The following is a 19,107-nucleotide window of genomic DNA, read 5'->3' as shown; positions in this document are numbered from 1 at the left end:
CCCAAATTCCTAAGCCAAACAACATGAGCAATAACGTGGTAGTTTGAATGAACTAAGTTTTGGGTAGTCTGTTGTACAGCAATAGATTACTGATACAAACATAAAACAGTTTGAAGCTGGTGATGGAGGAAGGAAGCGGTCGTTTCACGAGGCATAGGAAGAGAGGGAGTGCCAAGGCAGTACAACCCCGGACACTGAAACCTTGCCCGCTTGCTTGCTTCCCCCAGCTGGAGTGTAATCCTTGTAAATGTCTCTGGAAAGTGGTTCCATTTCTGCGGCATCATATAAGATACTAGCAAACTCTCCCCAGTGGCCAAGGGTCAAGAAGACAAGCAATGAACTCCACAATCAGAAGTCACTGTCTTCACCAGAAAGATGCCAAACTAAAAATTCATTGGTGATATGTTTATATTAGAGAGGGCCACTAAGAGTCGACCTGTTCAGTTTACACTAGCAAATCCTGCCAGGTAAAAAGTGGTGCAGTATCCCAAACAATCAAATCATTCCAAAGCTGGAGCTACTTTCCTAAAAGCTTGCAAAAGAATGTGTATTTGTCAACCCAGGAAAAAATTAGGATGATTTAAGAGCATACAGCAATGCAGCATACAACAATGCACTGATAAATCTACTCTTAGCCCCACGATGTTTCTATCTTCAACTGAATCTCTGGAAATAATGCTATTCATGCCCAGCAAACTTCCTTATAGGTCACTGGGTAAACCCAGCTGGCAGATAGCTGGGAAGCCAGAAAAGTATTCCATCCATTTGCATATCTGAAATCTCAGAGAGTATTTTTTATTCCAGAATTTCACTTGTGTTAACTCTCCAACTATTCTATTTTGTAGGAACTATAAGAACAAGCTGAGCAATTCTAAAAACCATGTTGGTTTGTACATTGTTCTTTGTTAAAACAATTAGGGGGGAGGGCATAGCTCAGTGGTAGAGCACATGCTTAGCGTGCACGAGGTCCTGGGTTCAATCCCCAGTACCTCCATTAAAAAAATAAATAAAAATAATTAAACATTTTTAAAAAACCCAACTGAATGGGGCTCTCTGCATGTCCAAAGATACTTACTGGGTTTTCATTGTCCATGGGTTTTGAACTTTCTTGAATTTCTGTCTCTTCCCCTTTTGGCCCAGGAAAGAGTGTTGGTCTACAGGAGAGATCATGTGTCTACTCAAAATCTGGTCTCTAGATGAGGACTCGTAATTCTAACTGTCCATTGTTCTATCTAAATGCCGATGTAACCAAAAAGAACTAAAAATGGAAAGAAAGAAAAAATATCTCCCCGGCCCAAACAATAGTTGTTCCAGTCTAAGGTTTCTTTTTTTCTATATCAGTGGAAGTTGTGGCTCTCGAAATACTTTACCCTCTTGCAATTTGCAGTATGTTTTAAGTCCTGCACTGACATTTCTGTGTCTGTTCCTGAAATAGTCATGGATTTGACTCCACTGCCAGAGTGTGGTCGGCAGAAGAGAATTAATTTTAACTCATGGTACTTTCAAATTAGCCAGACCACAGAACTGACCACCTCAGAGTCAAAAGTAAGCCCAGTGTTCTCTCTTCCCTCCAGATCTGGAGCAGAACTGGGACGATCTGCTCAGCACTGCACACAGCTCATGCCAAGAGGCACCGTTCAAGTTGTGTGGACATCTGGGAACTGCTCGGCCCCCATGTGTCAGCCCCGAAACTAGGCTGAGGCTCTGAGCTATGCTCAGGGACCCCCTCGCCCTGCCAACACACAAACAAAGTCATTAAACTGATTTAAATCCCTTTAATGCCAAAAGAGTCAGTGACATCTCTGGAGGAAAATTCACTGGGGACAAACTCTAGCTTATCTGTCACAAAATCAAAGAAAGAATCGCCTGCTTGCTTTGTCAGTTTCTCTCTCTTTCCTGGGAGCTCAATGCTCTCCCGTGGCTCACGGGTCCCCTTTTCACCACTTCCCCTTCGCTGCACAAATACCCCTTCCCCCAAGATATGCCTGAACCTTGCCCTGGCCCAATCTAAGATAAATCCCCTGAAATGGGGGTTCATTCCTTAGTCCTTTCTCTCTCCCTCTGGGAAGGTTCCAGGCCCATCTGGTCCAGCTTAAGATATGCTTGTTGCTTTTTGAGAACAATCAGCAATTTCTTTCCATTATTGTGCACCATCTGGACATCTGAACAGTGTGATCCCTAGAGGACCTTCTGCCAATGCTCGCTTCGCAGGAGGATTTGTGAGCTCTCCTCTTCTCCCGTCTCCGCTGCCCCTTCCACTGTGAGGGAAGAGAGGTTCAGAAATGGGGGGGGGAGATGGTTTGTTTTGAAGAGCTAGCTTGCACCTACCAAGTCACAGGGGAGACAGTAAAAGCAAGATCTGTGAGGAGCGACTGTGACCTGAACATCTGGCCTTAGGTCATAGCCTTCAAAAGGAGCATGTCAGGAGTTCACAGCCTCAGAGCTACCCTACCTGCTCGGGCTGGGCAGGGCGGTCTTCTCCTGACTGAGAAGTACAGTGACTCAGCGGGAGATGTCCAAAACCTCAGAAAAAGGTCGCTGTGCCAAATATTCTGTTGGTGCTAAGTTTTCCTATAATAATCTCCTCTTTACCGCCTGGATGGAAAGTCTCAAGATTATATTTCTCAGACTCCTGCTGCCAGCTGGGTGCCGGATAGGTTTACCAAGGGGAGGCACTCCCATGAGAACAGAAGGCCGGGAGAAGGTGGAAGCCATTATGCTGCTGGTAGGAGCATCAGTGAGGGGGTCCTGGGCTCCTGACTTCATTCTCATCAGTGATGGTGTCAGTTACAGAAATGTCAGCATCGAGGGTGGCCTTACGGACTTTGGGTAGCACTACCAGCCCACTTCTGCTCCCCCAGCCCTTGGCTGGTATGGCTTTCTGCTGTAACCGATCTCTGGTAACAGCGGTTTTCCTCTTTCGCTCCTCCGGCTCTTCCTAGATTTTTGTCACCGGTGCCCTGTATTAAATTCTCCTCTGTTTGAAATACCTAGAATGGTTTCTGTTTTCCCAATTACTGATCAATTTAAATTCCTACCTAAATCCTAGAAAAAGAGAAGCCTGGAATAAATGAGTCGGTTATCTGAGTAGTTATTTGGACCTGGTGTCAAATGGATACAAGGTGTGGTCCAGGCTGTGACTAATATAGAAGAGTTTTGCTCATATCTTGGCCCAGGTCCCTTGGCTGTAGCTCATTAACCACAGAACTGCAGAGAATGGCTGATGCTGCCAAGGGAGACAGTAGACAGTGGTACCATCACGAAGACACCAAGGCCAGAGGAGTTGTTGCACATCTGCCCCCAGAGGGTACTATCCAGTTTCAGTCTCGTTCCTGAAGTATCTGCCCCAGACACCAAGCAGTCAGGAAGCAGTCCTCGGGGTAAAGCACCTTAGCAGACTGAGCTGAACAATTTCCTGGAGCGTGGGCAGGTGTGGCCGGCAGCCTTGGCACCTCAGTGCCAGAGCTGTCTCTGGATTCAGGAACTTTGAGCCTGAGAGCCTGGAGACATAGGCGTAGCTCTATGCAATGTCAAGCAAGTCAGGTGGCCTCTCAGGCCTCATCTGTAGATGGGAGATTGATCCCAGGACCTCGTGCATACTAAACACACACTCTACCACTGAGCTATGCCCTCCCCCAACCTGGGAAGCTTTCATAACCCCACTTGCCTCTTCCAGGTGTCCCCCATCATGCTGACTGAATCAGAATCTCTAGGGTAGGACCAAGCTATAGCAAGGTTCTAAAAGATACTCAAGTGATTCTAGTAAGTATCCAGGGTAGGGATCTATTGACCCTACCCGGGTGATTCTCAGTGGGGAAGTGATTTTTCTCCTTTCCCTCCTCCTTCCTCCAGGGGTCACGTGACAATGTCTGAAGACATTTTTGGTTGTCGTAAGTGGGAGCTGGGGGAAGGTGTTACTGGCCTCTAATGGGTAAAAGCCAAGGCTCTGCTGAGCATCCTGTAGAACAAAGGACAGGACCCCACAACAAATAATTCTCTGGCCCCAAATGTCCATTGTGCCAAGTTTCAGAAACCCTGCCCCAGAGCGTGGTCTAGCAGAATCCCAGCCTCCAACCCAGATCGGCTGAATCAGAATCCACATTTTCCCCCAGGTTCCCAGGTGATTCCCTGGCATCGTTTAAAGTTGGAGGAGCACAGCCTTAGATCCGTGGCTCTCTTTAAGCACTGCAGAATCGCCAGGAGGGCTCTTCAAAGCACGAAAGGGGCCCCATCCTCACAGTTTCTGATTCAGCAGGTCTGGGGTGGTGCCAAGATTTCTGCCTTTCTAAAGAGCTCCAGGGTTTCTGTTGCCTCTCCCTGGACCACACCTGGACCACACCTAAGATCCATTGCTCAACACACCCACAGCAAGGTAAAACAGCCAAATCCTTTCCAGTGTAGCAAACTGAGCGCTTGCTAACTACCAGGGTCAACAGCAGAGGAACTACGTCTGTGTGCTGAGACACACAGATGCTCTCTGCCCGACTGGCCAACAAACGTCACCACCTCTGCTCAATGCTACAAGGCAGATCCCTGAACTAAAGCAGTGGGATTGCCCGGTAGCTCTGCCAGCCTCCAGCTGCCTCAACTGCAAGCCAAGAAAGAGACAAAGTCAAATGAAAGCCATCAGCTGTGATGAGGCTAGGTCCGTGCTGAGCCAGAGAGGTAGGGATGAAGAGAGCCACAGAAAGCCTAACGGGGTGCTTGCGCTTTACGCACAAGATATTGATGCTTCTTTAAAAATCCACTGTACGGAAACCCCCTGCTCCTCCCAAGTATGTGCCTTCTGAGAGTGGTGACATTTTCTTACCCACACAGGAGGCTGGTCGGCCGCTCCAGGCCTTGTTGTCCATACACGTGACTGTCCGCTCCCCTTTCAATGTGTATCCTGGTGAGCAATAGTACTCACACCTGGAGTTAAAGTAGGCACCATCGACACACTTAAACCCTCCATTTGCTGGCATGGCAAGGGTAGGACATCGTTTTTCTGAAAAAGAGACACCCAGAGAGTCAGCATTTCTTAGTTTTTGTCCACAGACTTTCAGAGTCCAGAAACTCTGAAAGCATAGGGTGAAAAATGAATTGAAATACAATGGATAGAATTAGAGAAACAATGGGTGGTTGCATGTCACACAGAAGGGACACAAAGGTTCACGTCAGACTAGCTCAGGTTGCCATCCCAGCTAAACCACTGCCTTCAGCTGGGTTTCTCAGAAACAGACGCTGAGACCAGGATTTGTGTGCCGGTGGTTTAGTAAGGAAATGCTCCCAGTGGGGCCCAGTGAGGGGTGGGGGAGGCAGGACAGGGGAAGGGACGAAGCCAGATTAGGGGGCATCTCTGGCGAAGTGAGCCTCAACCTGATCCAACAGGGGAGCTCTGGGGAGTGCAAGTCATTAAGAGCAAAGCGCTCAGGAGCTGGGGGATGGACACGCAGAACTGGTAGAAAGGCGTTCAGGGACATCTTGGGGAAGCGCTGAAAATGTCCACTGCAGTCATTACACGGCTGCAGCTCCAAGCCTCCGCTTCCCCAACTATAAAGTAATGGCGCCCGCATCAATAGCGCTGTTGCAAAACTTGCATGTATGTATGCAATATAATGTATCTGTGCAGTCAAACTGTAATAATTCTACCTAATGAAACTGAAAACAGAAAAACAAACAAACAAAAACAGAACAAAAAAGTTGCATGCATGTGAAATGCGTGGCGCACAGCAGGTGCTCCGTCACCACAGCTGTTTTGAATCGCACTGGCATCTAAAATGTGCTTCAACAATGCTGTGCCGCTTGCGGTTTCCCAAATGAGATCTGACTTTTCCTGAAGCTAAAAGTCAGCCCCTGAAATACTCTTCCAGTCTTCTCCCCTGAGGCGCACTGCCTTTCAAGGAATAAGCATCTTTCTGAAGTAATTCTTCCCCTGCCTCCCTAAGCTCTACCCCTTGGGAGAGCGCTTGTCTCTGCTGCCGGGATTCTGGGGCGTAGCATCGTTCTTGTACTTCTACCTCCGTTTACAACCCTGCCCGCGGTCTCTGATGCTATTCTGTGAGACCCCTGATGGCAGAGCCTGTGTGTCCTGTTTCTAAATCCCCAACACCTTTCCAGGGCCCGGCACTTACTGAACAGACATAACCTCTGTGCTAAACAAACCTCTGTTCTCTCCCCCTTTCCAAACAGCTAGCTGATCGCACCCTTCTGTCTGATGCGCATCATCTCACTTCTGCCGTATCTTAGAAACCCACTGCCTTCTGCTCACAAGGGGACTTTTTCTCATCAAAGACCACAAAACATTGAGTAAAATTCCCTGGTCTCAGAGCAAAAGAACTTTGGTCCTGATCGGCCCTGGGGTCCCAACATGGGGCTGGGCTACTCACGCTTGCAGATGACCTTGTCGGACCACCGTTTGTTTGACTGGCAGATCAGCTGGGAAGAGCCGTGCAGCTCGTAGCCCTTCCGGCAGCGAATGTCACACCTGGTTCCCAGGGCTGTTTTGTAGTATCCTCCTTGAGGGGCCCTGCAGTACACATCCCCATACTTCACCTTGATGGGGGAGCACCACGGGGCGTCTACAGGTAGCAGAAACAAAGGAGAGGAGAAATAGAAAGTGACACCTTCAGAAAACGTGTCCCCTCATTCTCAAAGCCCCTGGCTGGCTGCATTCCAGATTTTGAACCTCCAGATAGTGCCCCATGTCTTTTAAGGTGTCTCTCAGTGGAAGGGTTATGATCATGGGACTAGGTGTCAGACATATGTGAACATGGGTCCAGGTTCCTCCATTAATAGCTACGTGATCTTAGACAAGTTACTTAAACTCTCTGAGTCAGCACCTCTACCTATGTCATAGGGCTTTTATAAGGACCAAGGGTAGGGGGAGCATATCAAGCGCCTAGCACAGTGCCTAGCACATAGTAAACGTTCAATAAATGCTTGCTGTTCTTTTTAGTATTTCCCTTAACTAATAATTCTCCTGAGGGCAACTGATACTGTTGTGAACTCTAACTCCAACCATCTCACATAGTGGCAGGGCAGTCAATAATTGGTTAATTTAGATTTTCTTCCAAGTCTGTATCATATTCACTGTAAAAACTCATAACACAATCTTCATTAATGTTAAGGAAGCTACAATTTCCAGGGGTTTGCCATAGGATATAATTTGGACAGTCACAGAACAATTGCTTCCCACAGGGAGACAACTTCCCTTTTCAGATGTCCCCAGTGAAGTCCCATTTTGGTAATAGAGGACACCCTTCTCAAATGGCAAAGTTCCAGGGTGTTATGATTTTGGCCTCACACTTGCCCAGAGCACAGCTAGGATGACACAAATAAATCCAAACCCCTCCCCTGGGCCTTTGGAAGATGCTCGCTGAGAGCCATAAAATTAGTAGGGCAAGACTAGCTCCTCGAAAGTTCCCAGAGTGGCCAGTGCATAATCAGTGGGGACCGGAAACGAGCTCCTTCTAGCCTGTCGGGCTCTCCAAGCCATGAACAGGCACCCCCTCCCTACAGCTGCCCAGCTCCTCACTCCACCCCAGCACCTGTGAGCTCTCAGCGAGTGGGATTCGTGCGCCATCATGTGGCCAGGAAGGAGGAAATTCGCTGTTCGACTTTCCTAGGAATTCTATTCTGAGGATGCGTTTCTGGCTGCTTCTCAGCCCTGAAAACCAACAGTTATGTCCAAGTCTCATGCATAGACTGTTTTTTTTTTTTTAACTTTTATGCTTTCACATCTCCTTTGGCTAATATTTTCATCCTATACTGTTTTGCAGACAGCTGAAAATGGGTGTTAAAGTTGGGACTCAAGCAATATTCCCTGCACTTTCTGGGGAAAAGTGATGCCCCAGGCTTAGTCTAGAGCTGATTAAATTTGACCACGTGGATACAGACTTGTAGGAGCTTCCACTAGGCCTACAGGCCTCCCTTGAGCAAAGTTTCCTTCTTCTGGGGTTTACACATATAGTCTGTTTGTGCTAACATTTTTAAATGAGAAAAATCTGGACCCTGAAGCAAGGTACAAAATAGCATCTCCGTTATTTTCTTCTAAGCATAAAAGAATTCTTGAACCAGTTTGAGATGTTCTTTCCTTGGTGATGGCTCCAGGTAAGCCATGAAGCTAAAAGATTTCAAGATCACAGGTAAATGAGGAGCCTCTGGGGAATGCTGGCTTAGCACTGCCAAGTTGTGGCTATTTCTTCTATAATCAAAAGTCCTCAAGGTAAATTCTGGAAAAACCCATAGATGCCTACTACTCAAATAAAACTGAGATTTGGAACCTACTGGCTTCTGTGACCACTGGAGGTGAAGTCTATTTCTCTCTCTCTCTTTCTGTCTTTCTTTCCCAACTGTAATAGGAAGGACCACCTACAAGGAAGCTCCCAAATGCACTTTTTATAGTTTATAGTCAGAGGACTTTCACGGTGTTGAATCTTACAAACCATCTGTCAGTTTACCTCTCTATCTCGGTCATCTCAGCCTGCCTCACTTCCTTTTAGTTCCCCTGTCTGCCCTGTTCCCCATCTGGACTGCAAGATCTCTGTGCTCCCCCAGCTCTAACCTGCTTCTTCTCTTGCCAACTGGTCTCCTTCACTGCCCCCTCCCCCACCATCTCACAGGTCACACTACAGCACCCTTGACTGACAACTGGGCTCCAGAGAGAAAATGAAATCCCCATTGGAGGTGGCCGCAGGGTGATGAGGTGAGAATGAATATGGGAGACCCAGAGGGAGATGATGGAAACACAGTGAGCTGCTGGAGTATGGGGGATATGATACTGGGCAGACTGGAGAGGTCTGGGCACACATTCTAACTGTCATCTCCTAGTAACCCTGGACAACTCAATACATTTTTCAGGGAACCAGATTCCTAACCTGTAAGAGATAGGAGTGGATTACATTATTTCCAATGTCCCATCTAGCATAGCTTTAAAGTTGTAGGATTCAAATTCTGTCTTATTCCTCCCCGACCCCCTTACCCATCTCACAGCCATGCCGACCTCCTTACTCCTTCTGACTGTTAACTTTTCTCGTCTCCTGTAACCCTTCCAGCTGAAGGCAAGTCCTTTTTGCATTCTGGGTCTTGATCACAATTCCATGGATGTACAAATTGGAAGAGTATCCAATTCTTGTTTTTTCACTCAAATGTTGAACATACTCACATCCTCCAGCTTCTGGACTGTGACGTGAGTTTAGGAGGGACACAATTTTACAGTAAACTAATATGAGACAGCATACCTGCAATTCTTAGCACACACATTATGGCTGTCTTTCCCACAAATGTGCCCAGGACAAACATTGAAGGCTAACAGGTACATTAGAGAATGACGTGTGTATACACGTATCACAAATTCACATAGTTCAGGACAACAACGCACTCAGCAGATTTTTTTTTTAACTCAGATATTCTGAGTCTTCAAATCCTCCTAGCAGTGCTGGCAACGTGTCCAAAAGCTGTGCTGTTGTCAGCATGTGGGGGAAAAAATCTTGTTTTTATTTATTTGCCCCCCCCAAAATTTTTTTTTCTTTTGGATTACCTTCCAAGACAAATCTTTGGAAGATACTTTGACATTTTAACAGCCCTGCAGTGATAATATTTAAAAAGTCAGTGAGTGACTAGAATTTGAAGTGCATGTAAGCATCATAAATTAAGGTGAGTTAGTCAAATGTTTAACATAGAGGTTTAGAGAAAGGAAGTTCTAATGCTGCTTCAATTAATTAAGATAGGGTTCATTTAAGGAGAAACCTAAATCGATTTCTCAGGAAAGTTTCTTCTTCTTCCTGGGCTGCTGTGAAGTTCCCAGAGTAAGCAGTGTCATGCAGCAGACTAATGAGGAGCCACTGGTAAACTCTGGATGTTGAGCTAAAACATCTGGATTTCAGACCCAAACGTAATGTCTGCTAGCTGCGTGACACTGGGCAAGTCACCTGCCCGCTCTAATCTGTGGTTCCTTCACCTGTAAATCAGTAATAGCAACCTATCTCTGCACGCCCTCCTTCTTCCCTCAATTAGTGTGAAGGTATGATGGCATTCCCTGTAAAAGAATCAAAAACAATTCTTGCCACATTCTGGGAACACAATAAATGTTGGTTACATTTCACTTTCTTCCTTCTTTCATAAATTTTGTAAATTACAAATTTAACTTACTTAAAAACCACTTATTGAGTATATACTCTGTGCCAGACACTGTGTAGGGGCCTGAGGATCTAGAACTAATCCCCCAGTTAACCGTGGTTTGCCTCTGTGTTAAAACTAAAAAAAAAAACAAAACTGACCATGAAAATAATTTCCTAAGAAGCATTAATTCTTAAACATTTAGGGTAGGCTCTAGGGAAGGCACATATTTTGGCCATCTGGTCTACCTTCCGCATGGGCATTGCTGCAAGATGAGGATGAATACTGGGAACAATGATCCCAGGGCACTAGACAACCCCTCTTGCACATATGAAGGGTCACATTTGCACACATGTATTTCAGGAAGATTTTTCAATAAGGGACTCAAAAAAATATATTTTTCAAAACTCTCAATTCATTAAGAAGCGTTAGGAATCAGAATGTCACCTTATCCCAAACATCTAATTAACAAGTTTGTGCTTTGCTTGATTGGTTAATTCCTGTGGCAATAATATAGGAGCTGGGCATAGGAATGAGTATTTATATTCACAGGTCATAAGCAAATGTGGAATACGGTAGGAAGCACCCCCGGACAAATGCACCAGTCATTATATTAGAAAGGTTGTTCACTTACGTGAAAAACAACGGAAGGACTCTCTTCAACCAAAGGTGACCAGCACTACCCTGATTCTCCTATAACTTAGACACGTCACAACAGAGCAGGGGGGTATCCTTTTGCCAGGATGTAGACAAACTTCCTGGGCAAAATGCCACAATGGAAATTTATTAACCAATTTTCCTCAAGTTATTTCTCAACTGTAAAAGGATCTGGATTCAGACAGAAATAATCTAAATTTACCCTCACTTTTCCCAGGGCTCCCTAAGCTTTGGAGAAATGACTCACCAGTAGGAATATTTGTGGACAGACTTACCTGAGCCTGCATAGAAGGTTCTTGATTAGGCTTTTTATACCTGCTGGGGTGGGGGTGGGGGTGAGGGCTTCTAGAAACGTATAGAGATGGAGTTCTTTATTATTAAAGTTTCAATGGGCAACACACTTTACTCATCATTTCAGGAGCCAAACTAGACTCAGAAAGTGCACGATGAAATGAGCTTATGAAAATCAAGTTTTCTCATTCCGCATTCATCTCAATACATTAGCAGCACTGGGTCCAGATTTGACCTTGGGTGGTTTACTCTGGACGATTCTGGCTGTAATGTATGAATCAGGCAGAACTCATGGCTTGATTTTCACTTTTCATCAGCTAGAGCTTGGCTTTGCAGAAGTAAGGACAGTAAAGAAATTTATGAGAATAAAATGACCACTGGGGTGCTGAAGGACAGCACTTGAGAGATTTCCAAATGCTTTCTGTTTTCTTTCATTTGTTTTTCTTTTAACTGGGAGCATATGCGTATTAATTTTTAAATATTTTGTTTCCCGGACAGGTCATTAGAACTTAAAATGTGTTGTCTGGTCACTTTATTATAGTCTGCTCGGCAGGGCAAAAAGGAAAGTTCCCCTGGCATCAGCAGGTCTTCATTAGCACATAAGCAAAGCATTCACCTTTATATCTAGTGTGTGAATACCCGACTTCATCGTCTTCTAGCGGTGAGTCTCCAGATCCTACAATAAAAAAAGAACAGAAACTGCAGCAAGAAAAGCCACACGATATGGACGAATATTTCGAAGCATTGCTTTGGCACAGTTCATGCAAGAGGGGCTATTAGAACGCAGAGCCAAGAGTAAAAGCTTCTGTGGCCATTCATGAAGGGACAGGGGACCTCTCAGAGTGAACCTGGCTGGGCTGAGATTGCCAGAGCCAATCAAGATGAGCCTCAAACTGTTGTGGAATCACCACATGCCAACTGGAATTCTGGACTTGGGATTGAGAGAAAGTCAACTTCACTCTGAGAAGATGCCAATGTATATGAATCTCATGCCAGGGGAGACACAGTAAAATGTGTGTGACTCAGACACGGCCCACGGTTTCTCCAGCAGTCAAAGCAAACCTGGTAGAACTGGGTGTTTATGGTACCTGAAAATCAGTTCATCTTGTAAAATGAACTTGGGTGGAAGGTCAGGAGGCAAATCAAATGTCTTATCTTAATGGCGAGAGAAATACAAAGCTGCCTCGGTATATTTGCAGGAAATGAAGGCTGAAATTGGTGATCTGGATGTTTATTCAAAACCTCTCACCAAGGCATAGCTAAAGGCAAATTTCTTGATGAGCCTTGCTACTCTTGAAAACCACAGCCTCAGAGAGAAAGTCTGGATTTAATTTTTAAATTTAAACTCATTTGTAAGTTGGAACTGAATCATTTTTTAAAATGCTAAATATTGAATTCCAGTAAATGGGAGATGCTTCATCTTCAACACAGTACCAGGCCCCAAGCTTCAAAGCACTAATCTTTTTTTTAAGTTTCGTTTTGTGTGGGATGGGTGTAATTTAGGTTTGTTTGTTTGTTTGTTTGTTTGTTTTTTACCAGCTGCCCTGAGGACTGAACCCAGGACCTCCTGCATTCTAAGCACACGCTCTATCACTGAGCTCTACCCGCCTCCTCAAAGCAGTAAACTTAAATTTAGAGATCTTTCCCTCCAGCCTTCCTAATCTGATCGCTGACTCTTGAGTTAGCACCTTCTTGATCACACATTTACCTGCAGGGACTACAACCATCACAGATAAGAACACTCTCTTTTATGAGGTTATTTGAATCTCCAGGATTCAAATCTCCTGGAGATTCAAATAACAGGATAAGTGAATCGAGTAATGGTCCTGCCCCACTGGGATTCTGGATGAGAAATGGTGAGTGTGGAATTCAAAGTGGGGAGGTGATGGAGGCCGGACTACGTCCATTTGGAAAGGACCCCACCAACCAGAGAAGCCCACCTTCAGGTTTCTTCGCCTGGTCTCCGGCCACCCAGACAGATACAGAATTACACAAACTGTTCCTTATTCCATATCAAAAAGTGAACATAAAACCCTTCAAGAAAGCAATCCAGCAACATGAATCAAAAGCCTATGTTCAAACCCCTTGATTCAGTGATTCCACTTCTAGGAATCTATCCCAAAGAAATAATATTGAATATTAGAAAAAGAGTTTACACACCAAGATTGGTTTGCAATGTTATTTACAACAGCAAAAGACTATAAACTGGCTAAATAGTATTATGGCTAAATAAACCACAGTACGTTCATTGGGTATAATATAATGTAGCCATTAAAATGTTGATTAACAGTTACAATAGCATAGAAAAATGTTATACCATTAAGTGAAAAACGTGCTATAACAAAATTATACAAATGGTGTGATTTATAACAATGTTAAACAAATTCAAACGAAACAATGCATAGAAGAGTCTATGATCATTAGATGCTCTTCTTCCTTCTCTTCTAAATTTTCTATTATACACATGTATTACTTTCATAATGGAAAAAAAAACCTTATGCATGTAACGTGAAGAAGTCTCATTTCCAAAATACATTTTGAATATATTAGAAACATTTAAGAATCTACAGTTCCTCCCCTCCTGCCCTGCCTGCATTTCCCTCCATAGTCAGAGCTGAACTGGAATTCCTCCAAGAACTGCTGAATTCTCCAACTCCATATGGTATATTTCTAAGTGTTGAGAGATCTGTCTTATATTAAGAGCACTTCCCTCTTTCCCAAGTCATCGTGGCCTCCGTACCATCTATCTAGGCAGTAAGAGGCTCTGGACCCATTCCTGGCTCTAAGCAAAGAAGACAACTGTCACAGATTGGGCTCTCTGGGAAGTATCTTCTGAGATGGAGTTTAGCGCACAGGATGTTGGTTAGGGATCAACACCTGTGAAAGGGATAAGAAGGAAGCATGTTTGGACAGAGGGAGAAGCCAAGCTTTGATGTCTGCTCAGTGACAGCTTCCTTTGGTGGCTAAAATGGCCGAGCCTCTATATCCCTCCCTCAATCAGCCATCGGATACCACCCACCTTGAAAAGGACATGAATGTGGGTGAAGCACTCCCAACAGCTGAAGCAACCTATGAAGGGACTGAAAGCTGACGGGTGTCTGAGGATAGCATTACCTCCAGCAGAGACAACCGCTTCTTCCTTGGAGGAAGAGCTGATTGGCGCATCTCCATGACCATCACAACAACACTCGCTCATTAAGAATTAACTGAAGATGTGTTAACTCATGAGGAGGGGACCCTCTGTAGAGACGGAAAGGGACTGCGATCTACTGGAGAGACAGGTGCGCCTGGGGTGCGTGGCCCCACTTTACCAGTACATCAGTATTCTGAGACATATTCATCACATACTGTGTATTATAGTGAAAATTAAACATCTAACAATAGGAGAATGTGCAAACAAATGATCTTATATCAACAAGCTATTCTAAAGCCACGAAATCAAGTTTGGAATGGGAAAATCTGTATGAAATACAACTAAGCAGAAAAGCAGATACTGCAAACTGTATTCAAGATGAAGTATGGAACTATTATATAGTTCCATATATATTATATATTATAATATATATTATATATTATATGTTACATATATAATGTTGACACTTACTCATATGTCAAATTTGGAATATTTTAAGGTAGGATTACTAATCAGTGGGGAAAAAGGTCAATAAATATGCTGGGATTAATCAGCTACACACACACACACACATACAGAAAAAAAAAAACCCTAAGAGTCCTAGTTTATACCATACCAAAAAATCATTTCCAGACAGCTTATAGACCTAAATTTGAAAGCCAAAATTTTGAGAAAAATGAAGAATATCTGCATAACCGTGAGGTAGGGAAAGACTATCAAAACAAACCTTACAAACCATAACCCATAAAGAAAAACACTGCTACACTTCACTGCACAAAAATGTAAAACTCCTAAGCAGTAAAAGACATATAAACAAAGCTTAAAGACAAGACCCAGACTGGCAGAAAATATTTGCAATGTTTGTCAGGCAGAATTATTATCCAGAATATATAAAGAAGATAGTCCGACAGAAAAAAATGACAAACATGAACAGGAGCTTTGTAGAAAAAGTATCTGAATCTGAAGCAAATGCCACAAAATGTTAATATGAAAGAATCTTCAACCTCACTAGTATTTAGGACAATATATATCTAAGAGACCAATTCGCAATCATCAGACTGGCAAAAATGTAACTGTCAAAGAGGTCAGGAGGCAGTTCACAAGCTCTGCTAGTGGAAATACAATTGTTCAACTAGGCTGGAGAGGAATTTTGCACTACATCTGAACCTACCCTTCAGATCAGCCATTCCATTCCTAGACATAGGCCTCAGGAGATCCGGCAGACTGCAAGTGTAAGCATGCGCAAGCCTGCTCCTTCCAGCATTGCCATTTGTCAAAACCAACGTATAACACCATTCCTAGAAAAAAATGGTGGTGTATTCAAATAACAGGAAGCTGTAAAAGTTAAAATGAGTGAACTCGCTCCACATGAAACGACAAAATCTCAAACACACCATGTATAGTGAATAATCTATCTAGAGTGTGAGATCAAGTATATAAAATTTTAAATTGCAGAAACTAATACTATAGTTTTCTATAGATATGCACTAAACTTATACTGGATTGGAAAGATACACATCAACTTCGTACTAATGGTTTCCTCTGGGCAGGGAGGAAGGGGAAGGAACTCAAAAATGCACACACCGGGGCCACTGATCTCTTACTTCTTACAAACATAAAAGATCTGAAGTAAATGTGAGAAAATGTTCATATCAGTTGAATCTAGATGATGATTACTTTTCTTATATTTGAAATACTTTATTTAAAAAAAGAAGAGAGGGAAGGAGGGAGAAAAGAAGTGGGGAAGGTGGCTGGAAGAACACACCATCACCCTCCATGTTGGAGCAGTAGAATTAATGGGTGAAAACTTCCCCCCTTTTTTCCTATCTTTTCCATTTTTCTTCATTGAGCATATCATTATTTAAAATTTTGGAAAAAAACATATTGAATAGCTGTTAAAAGGCAAAAAATGCTGGACTGTTGTATCCAAAACGTATAATTTGTTTCACACTATTCCAAGTCCTCACACCCCAAAGCCTTGCTACACATCTAAAAGGACTGCTACACAGTCAAGTTCAGGGCCAGCGGTCAGAAGATTTTCGGCTGAGGATGGTAGAATGGAAGGATAAAAAGAACCTGGGATCTGTAATGACTTTATTGGGCTACTATGTTAATCCTAGATCTCTGACCTCCATACTTCTTCCTCCATCACTAACAAATGTCCTTTCACTGTGAGCCACTGTGAATAGCATTGTTTGTGACTTGCAGCTGAAAGCATGCAAACTGATTCACAAACAAACAGGAAATTTCCTGTCTATTGTTGACAGGAGATAAAAGAAGTGAAAACAAAATAAATGGATATTAGCTACCCCTTCCTGAATACTTCCAGTTTTTATGTAGCCAAAACTCATACATCAACTTCTATAAAAAAAAAAAAAAATGATGACCATAGAGACAGAAGGTAGATTATAGAGGTTACCAGAAGCTGGAGGAAGAGGGGAATGGGAAGTTATTGCTTAGTGGTTACAGAGTTTCTGTTTGGGGTTATGAAAGGGTTTTGAAAAGACATAGCAATGATGGTTACAGGACGATGTGAACGTAATTAATGTCACTTAATTATATACTTAAAAATGGTTAAAATGGCAAATTTTGTTTCATATATATATTTTTACCACAATAAAAAAAGATCTAGGAAAGAATTTGAAAAAAAAAATAATGACCAGTCTACAAAATGGACATCATGAAGGATACAATAAGATCAAAGACCACTGACCAAGTACAGGGAACTATGTTCTATATCCTGTAATAAGCTTTAATGAAAAAGAATATGAAATGAATATATGTATGTAGATGCATGACTGGGACATTGTGCTGTACAGCAGAAATTGACACATTGTAACTGACTATACTTCAATTAAAAAAGAAAAAAGACCACTGACCAGCCTATGCTCAGCAGATTGTACTTACCAAAGCAGGAAAGGAGATTCACGCATATTGGAGAAAGATTTTGCCACAGGGTTAAAATATAAAGAAAGGAATTTTAAAAAGAGAGAAAGAGAGAGGTTGGCGGGGGAAGGAGAGAGGGAAGTTTCCTAACAGACTATTATTTATTTACAAAAGGCCATCCCTTTAGAATTCTGGTTAATTGAGGTTTTATTATTTTATTACAACCATTAATCAGTCCTCATATGGTTCAGATTACCACTCTTTGGAAAGAATGCTTCAGTGCTTCTTCCACACAAATACAAATTCTGCATTGGCTCAGAAATCAGAAACTCAGTGCCATGTAGGATTCTGTCCCTCAGCCATACCTGGAGCCAATTCCATTTATAATTCTGCTCTCCTTGCAGAAACTTCATCTAATTCAACAGATTTGCAAAGAAATAGCCACTCCTTTTTTTCCCAAAGTTCAAAGAAGGCTCTTCCCGGCCTACTGAATCCCACCCTTTCATTCTGAAATGAAATGGTAAATAATATCATTTAGGTACCAACTCACTCTTAGGAAATATTCCATTATATGTATCAGAATAACACTAGGAATTTAGATTTTAGAAGACAACCAGAGTGCTCCTTCCATCACCCTAAGTTTTTTCATTGTGAGGGTGGGGGATAGTGGGGACATTTGAGACTCATGAAAGATGTAGCCAATTTGCTAAAACTACATATCTTTATTGATTGTGATAAATGATCCAAATTGACAGATTTGCCAGCTCTGTGTTAAAGTTTTAGCTCAAAGACTTGGGTTTATTTTTAAGTTATTTGAAGACAGCTATGCATTCTTAATATTTTGTCAGAAATTTTTGTTTTTTCCTCCTCATCATTACTCTAAATATAATTTTATGATTAGAAGTCACCATATTTAATAGTAAACTGCATCATCAATTTTATACTGAAAATCAATGGGAAAATCAAACTCACTTTGCAGTAAAGATTTTTAATCTGGGTCCCTGGCCTCCTAGAGGATCAATGGAAGGGCTTTGAGGGGGTCCATGAGCCCCCTGGAACTGGATATGCTTCTTGGTACCTGAATATACTTTCTTAAGGAAGAAGTTGCTACCTTTTAGTAGATTTTATAAGGATCTGTGATCCAAAAATTTATTAAGAACCATGGTTTCTGCAGCATTCTTTATTATGAAGCACATTAGAATATTTACTAAAGAAGTATGTAGTATCTCCCTGATATTTGACTCTTTTTAGTATGAGACAGTAGAAACAAATATATTTAAAACAAGAATAAATGCTTATCTTTATTAGATTTTCCCCCTAGATTATTGCTGTCCAGTGGAACTTTCTGCAATGATGGGCATGTTCTGTATCTGTGCTGTCCAATAGGGTAGCTACTAGCCACATGTGATTATTAAACACTTGAAATATGGCTAGTTGAACTGCATTTTTAATTTCATTTAATTAATTTAAACTTAAATAGCCATGTGGCTAGTAGCTACCACACTATATAGCGAAGGTCTAGATTTAACTTACAAAAAATACTAGAGCTGATAAAAGAATTCGGCAAGGTAGCAGTATACATGATTAACATACGGAAATCATTTGCAGTTCTTTACACAAACAATGAAATAGCAGGAAGAGAAAATAAAGAAACAACCCCTTTTAAAACTGCATCCAAAACAATAAAATACTTAGGAATAAATCTGACCAAGGAGGTGAAAGACTTATACATGGAGAACTACAAAACATTAATTAAGGAAATTAAAGATGACTTAAAGAAATGGAAAGATATCTCATGCTCTTGGATTAGAAGAATCAATATTGTTAAAAGGGACATATTGCCCAAGGCAATCTACAGAGTTAATGCGATACCTATCAAATTACCCAGGACATTTTTCACAGAACTAGAGTAAATAATCCTAAAATTTATATGGAATCACAAAAGACCCAGAATTGCCACAGCAATATTGAAGAAAAAGAATGAAGCTGGAGGAATAACCTTCCCAGACTTCAGACAATACTACAGAGCTATAGTAATCAAA

The 19,107-nt window shown here is 42.5% G+C and overlaps 1 protein-coding gene across 2 annotated transcripts in view; it reads right to left on the bottom strand.

Annotated features, from left to right (window-relative positions):
• SRPX (sushi repeat containing protein X-linked) overlaps positions 1–19,107 on the bottom strand; it is a 93,678-nt gene that overhangs the window by 32,434 nt on the left and 42,137 nt on the right. The window contains exons 2-4 of one of the 2 annotated variants that reach the window (XM_031445493.2): positions 11,663–11,722; positions 6,369–6,560; positions 4,811–4,987 (exon numbers count right to left, since the gene is read on the bottom strand). In XM_031445493.2, coding sequence (XP_031301353.2) covers positions 4,811–4,987; positions 6,369–6,560; positions 11,663–11,722 — 429 coding nt within the window. The remainder of the gene's footprint in view (positions 1–4,810; positions 4,988–6,368; positions 6,561–11,662; positions 11,723–19,107) is intronic. The other variant, XM_031445494.2, reaches the window with a different exon arrangement.

This window comes from Camelus dromedarius, chromosome X (assembly GCF_036321535.1).
Source record: "Camelus dromedarius isolate mCamDro1 chromosome X, mCamDro1.pat, whole genome shotgun sequence".
Classification (NCBI taxonomy): domain Eukaryota; kingdom Metazoa; phylum Chordata; class Mammalia; order Artiodactyla; family Camelidae; genus Camelus; species Camelus dromedarius.
Note: the sequence above shows the minus strand (reverse complement) of the source record. Positions and strands in the feature narration are given on the sequence as shown.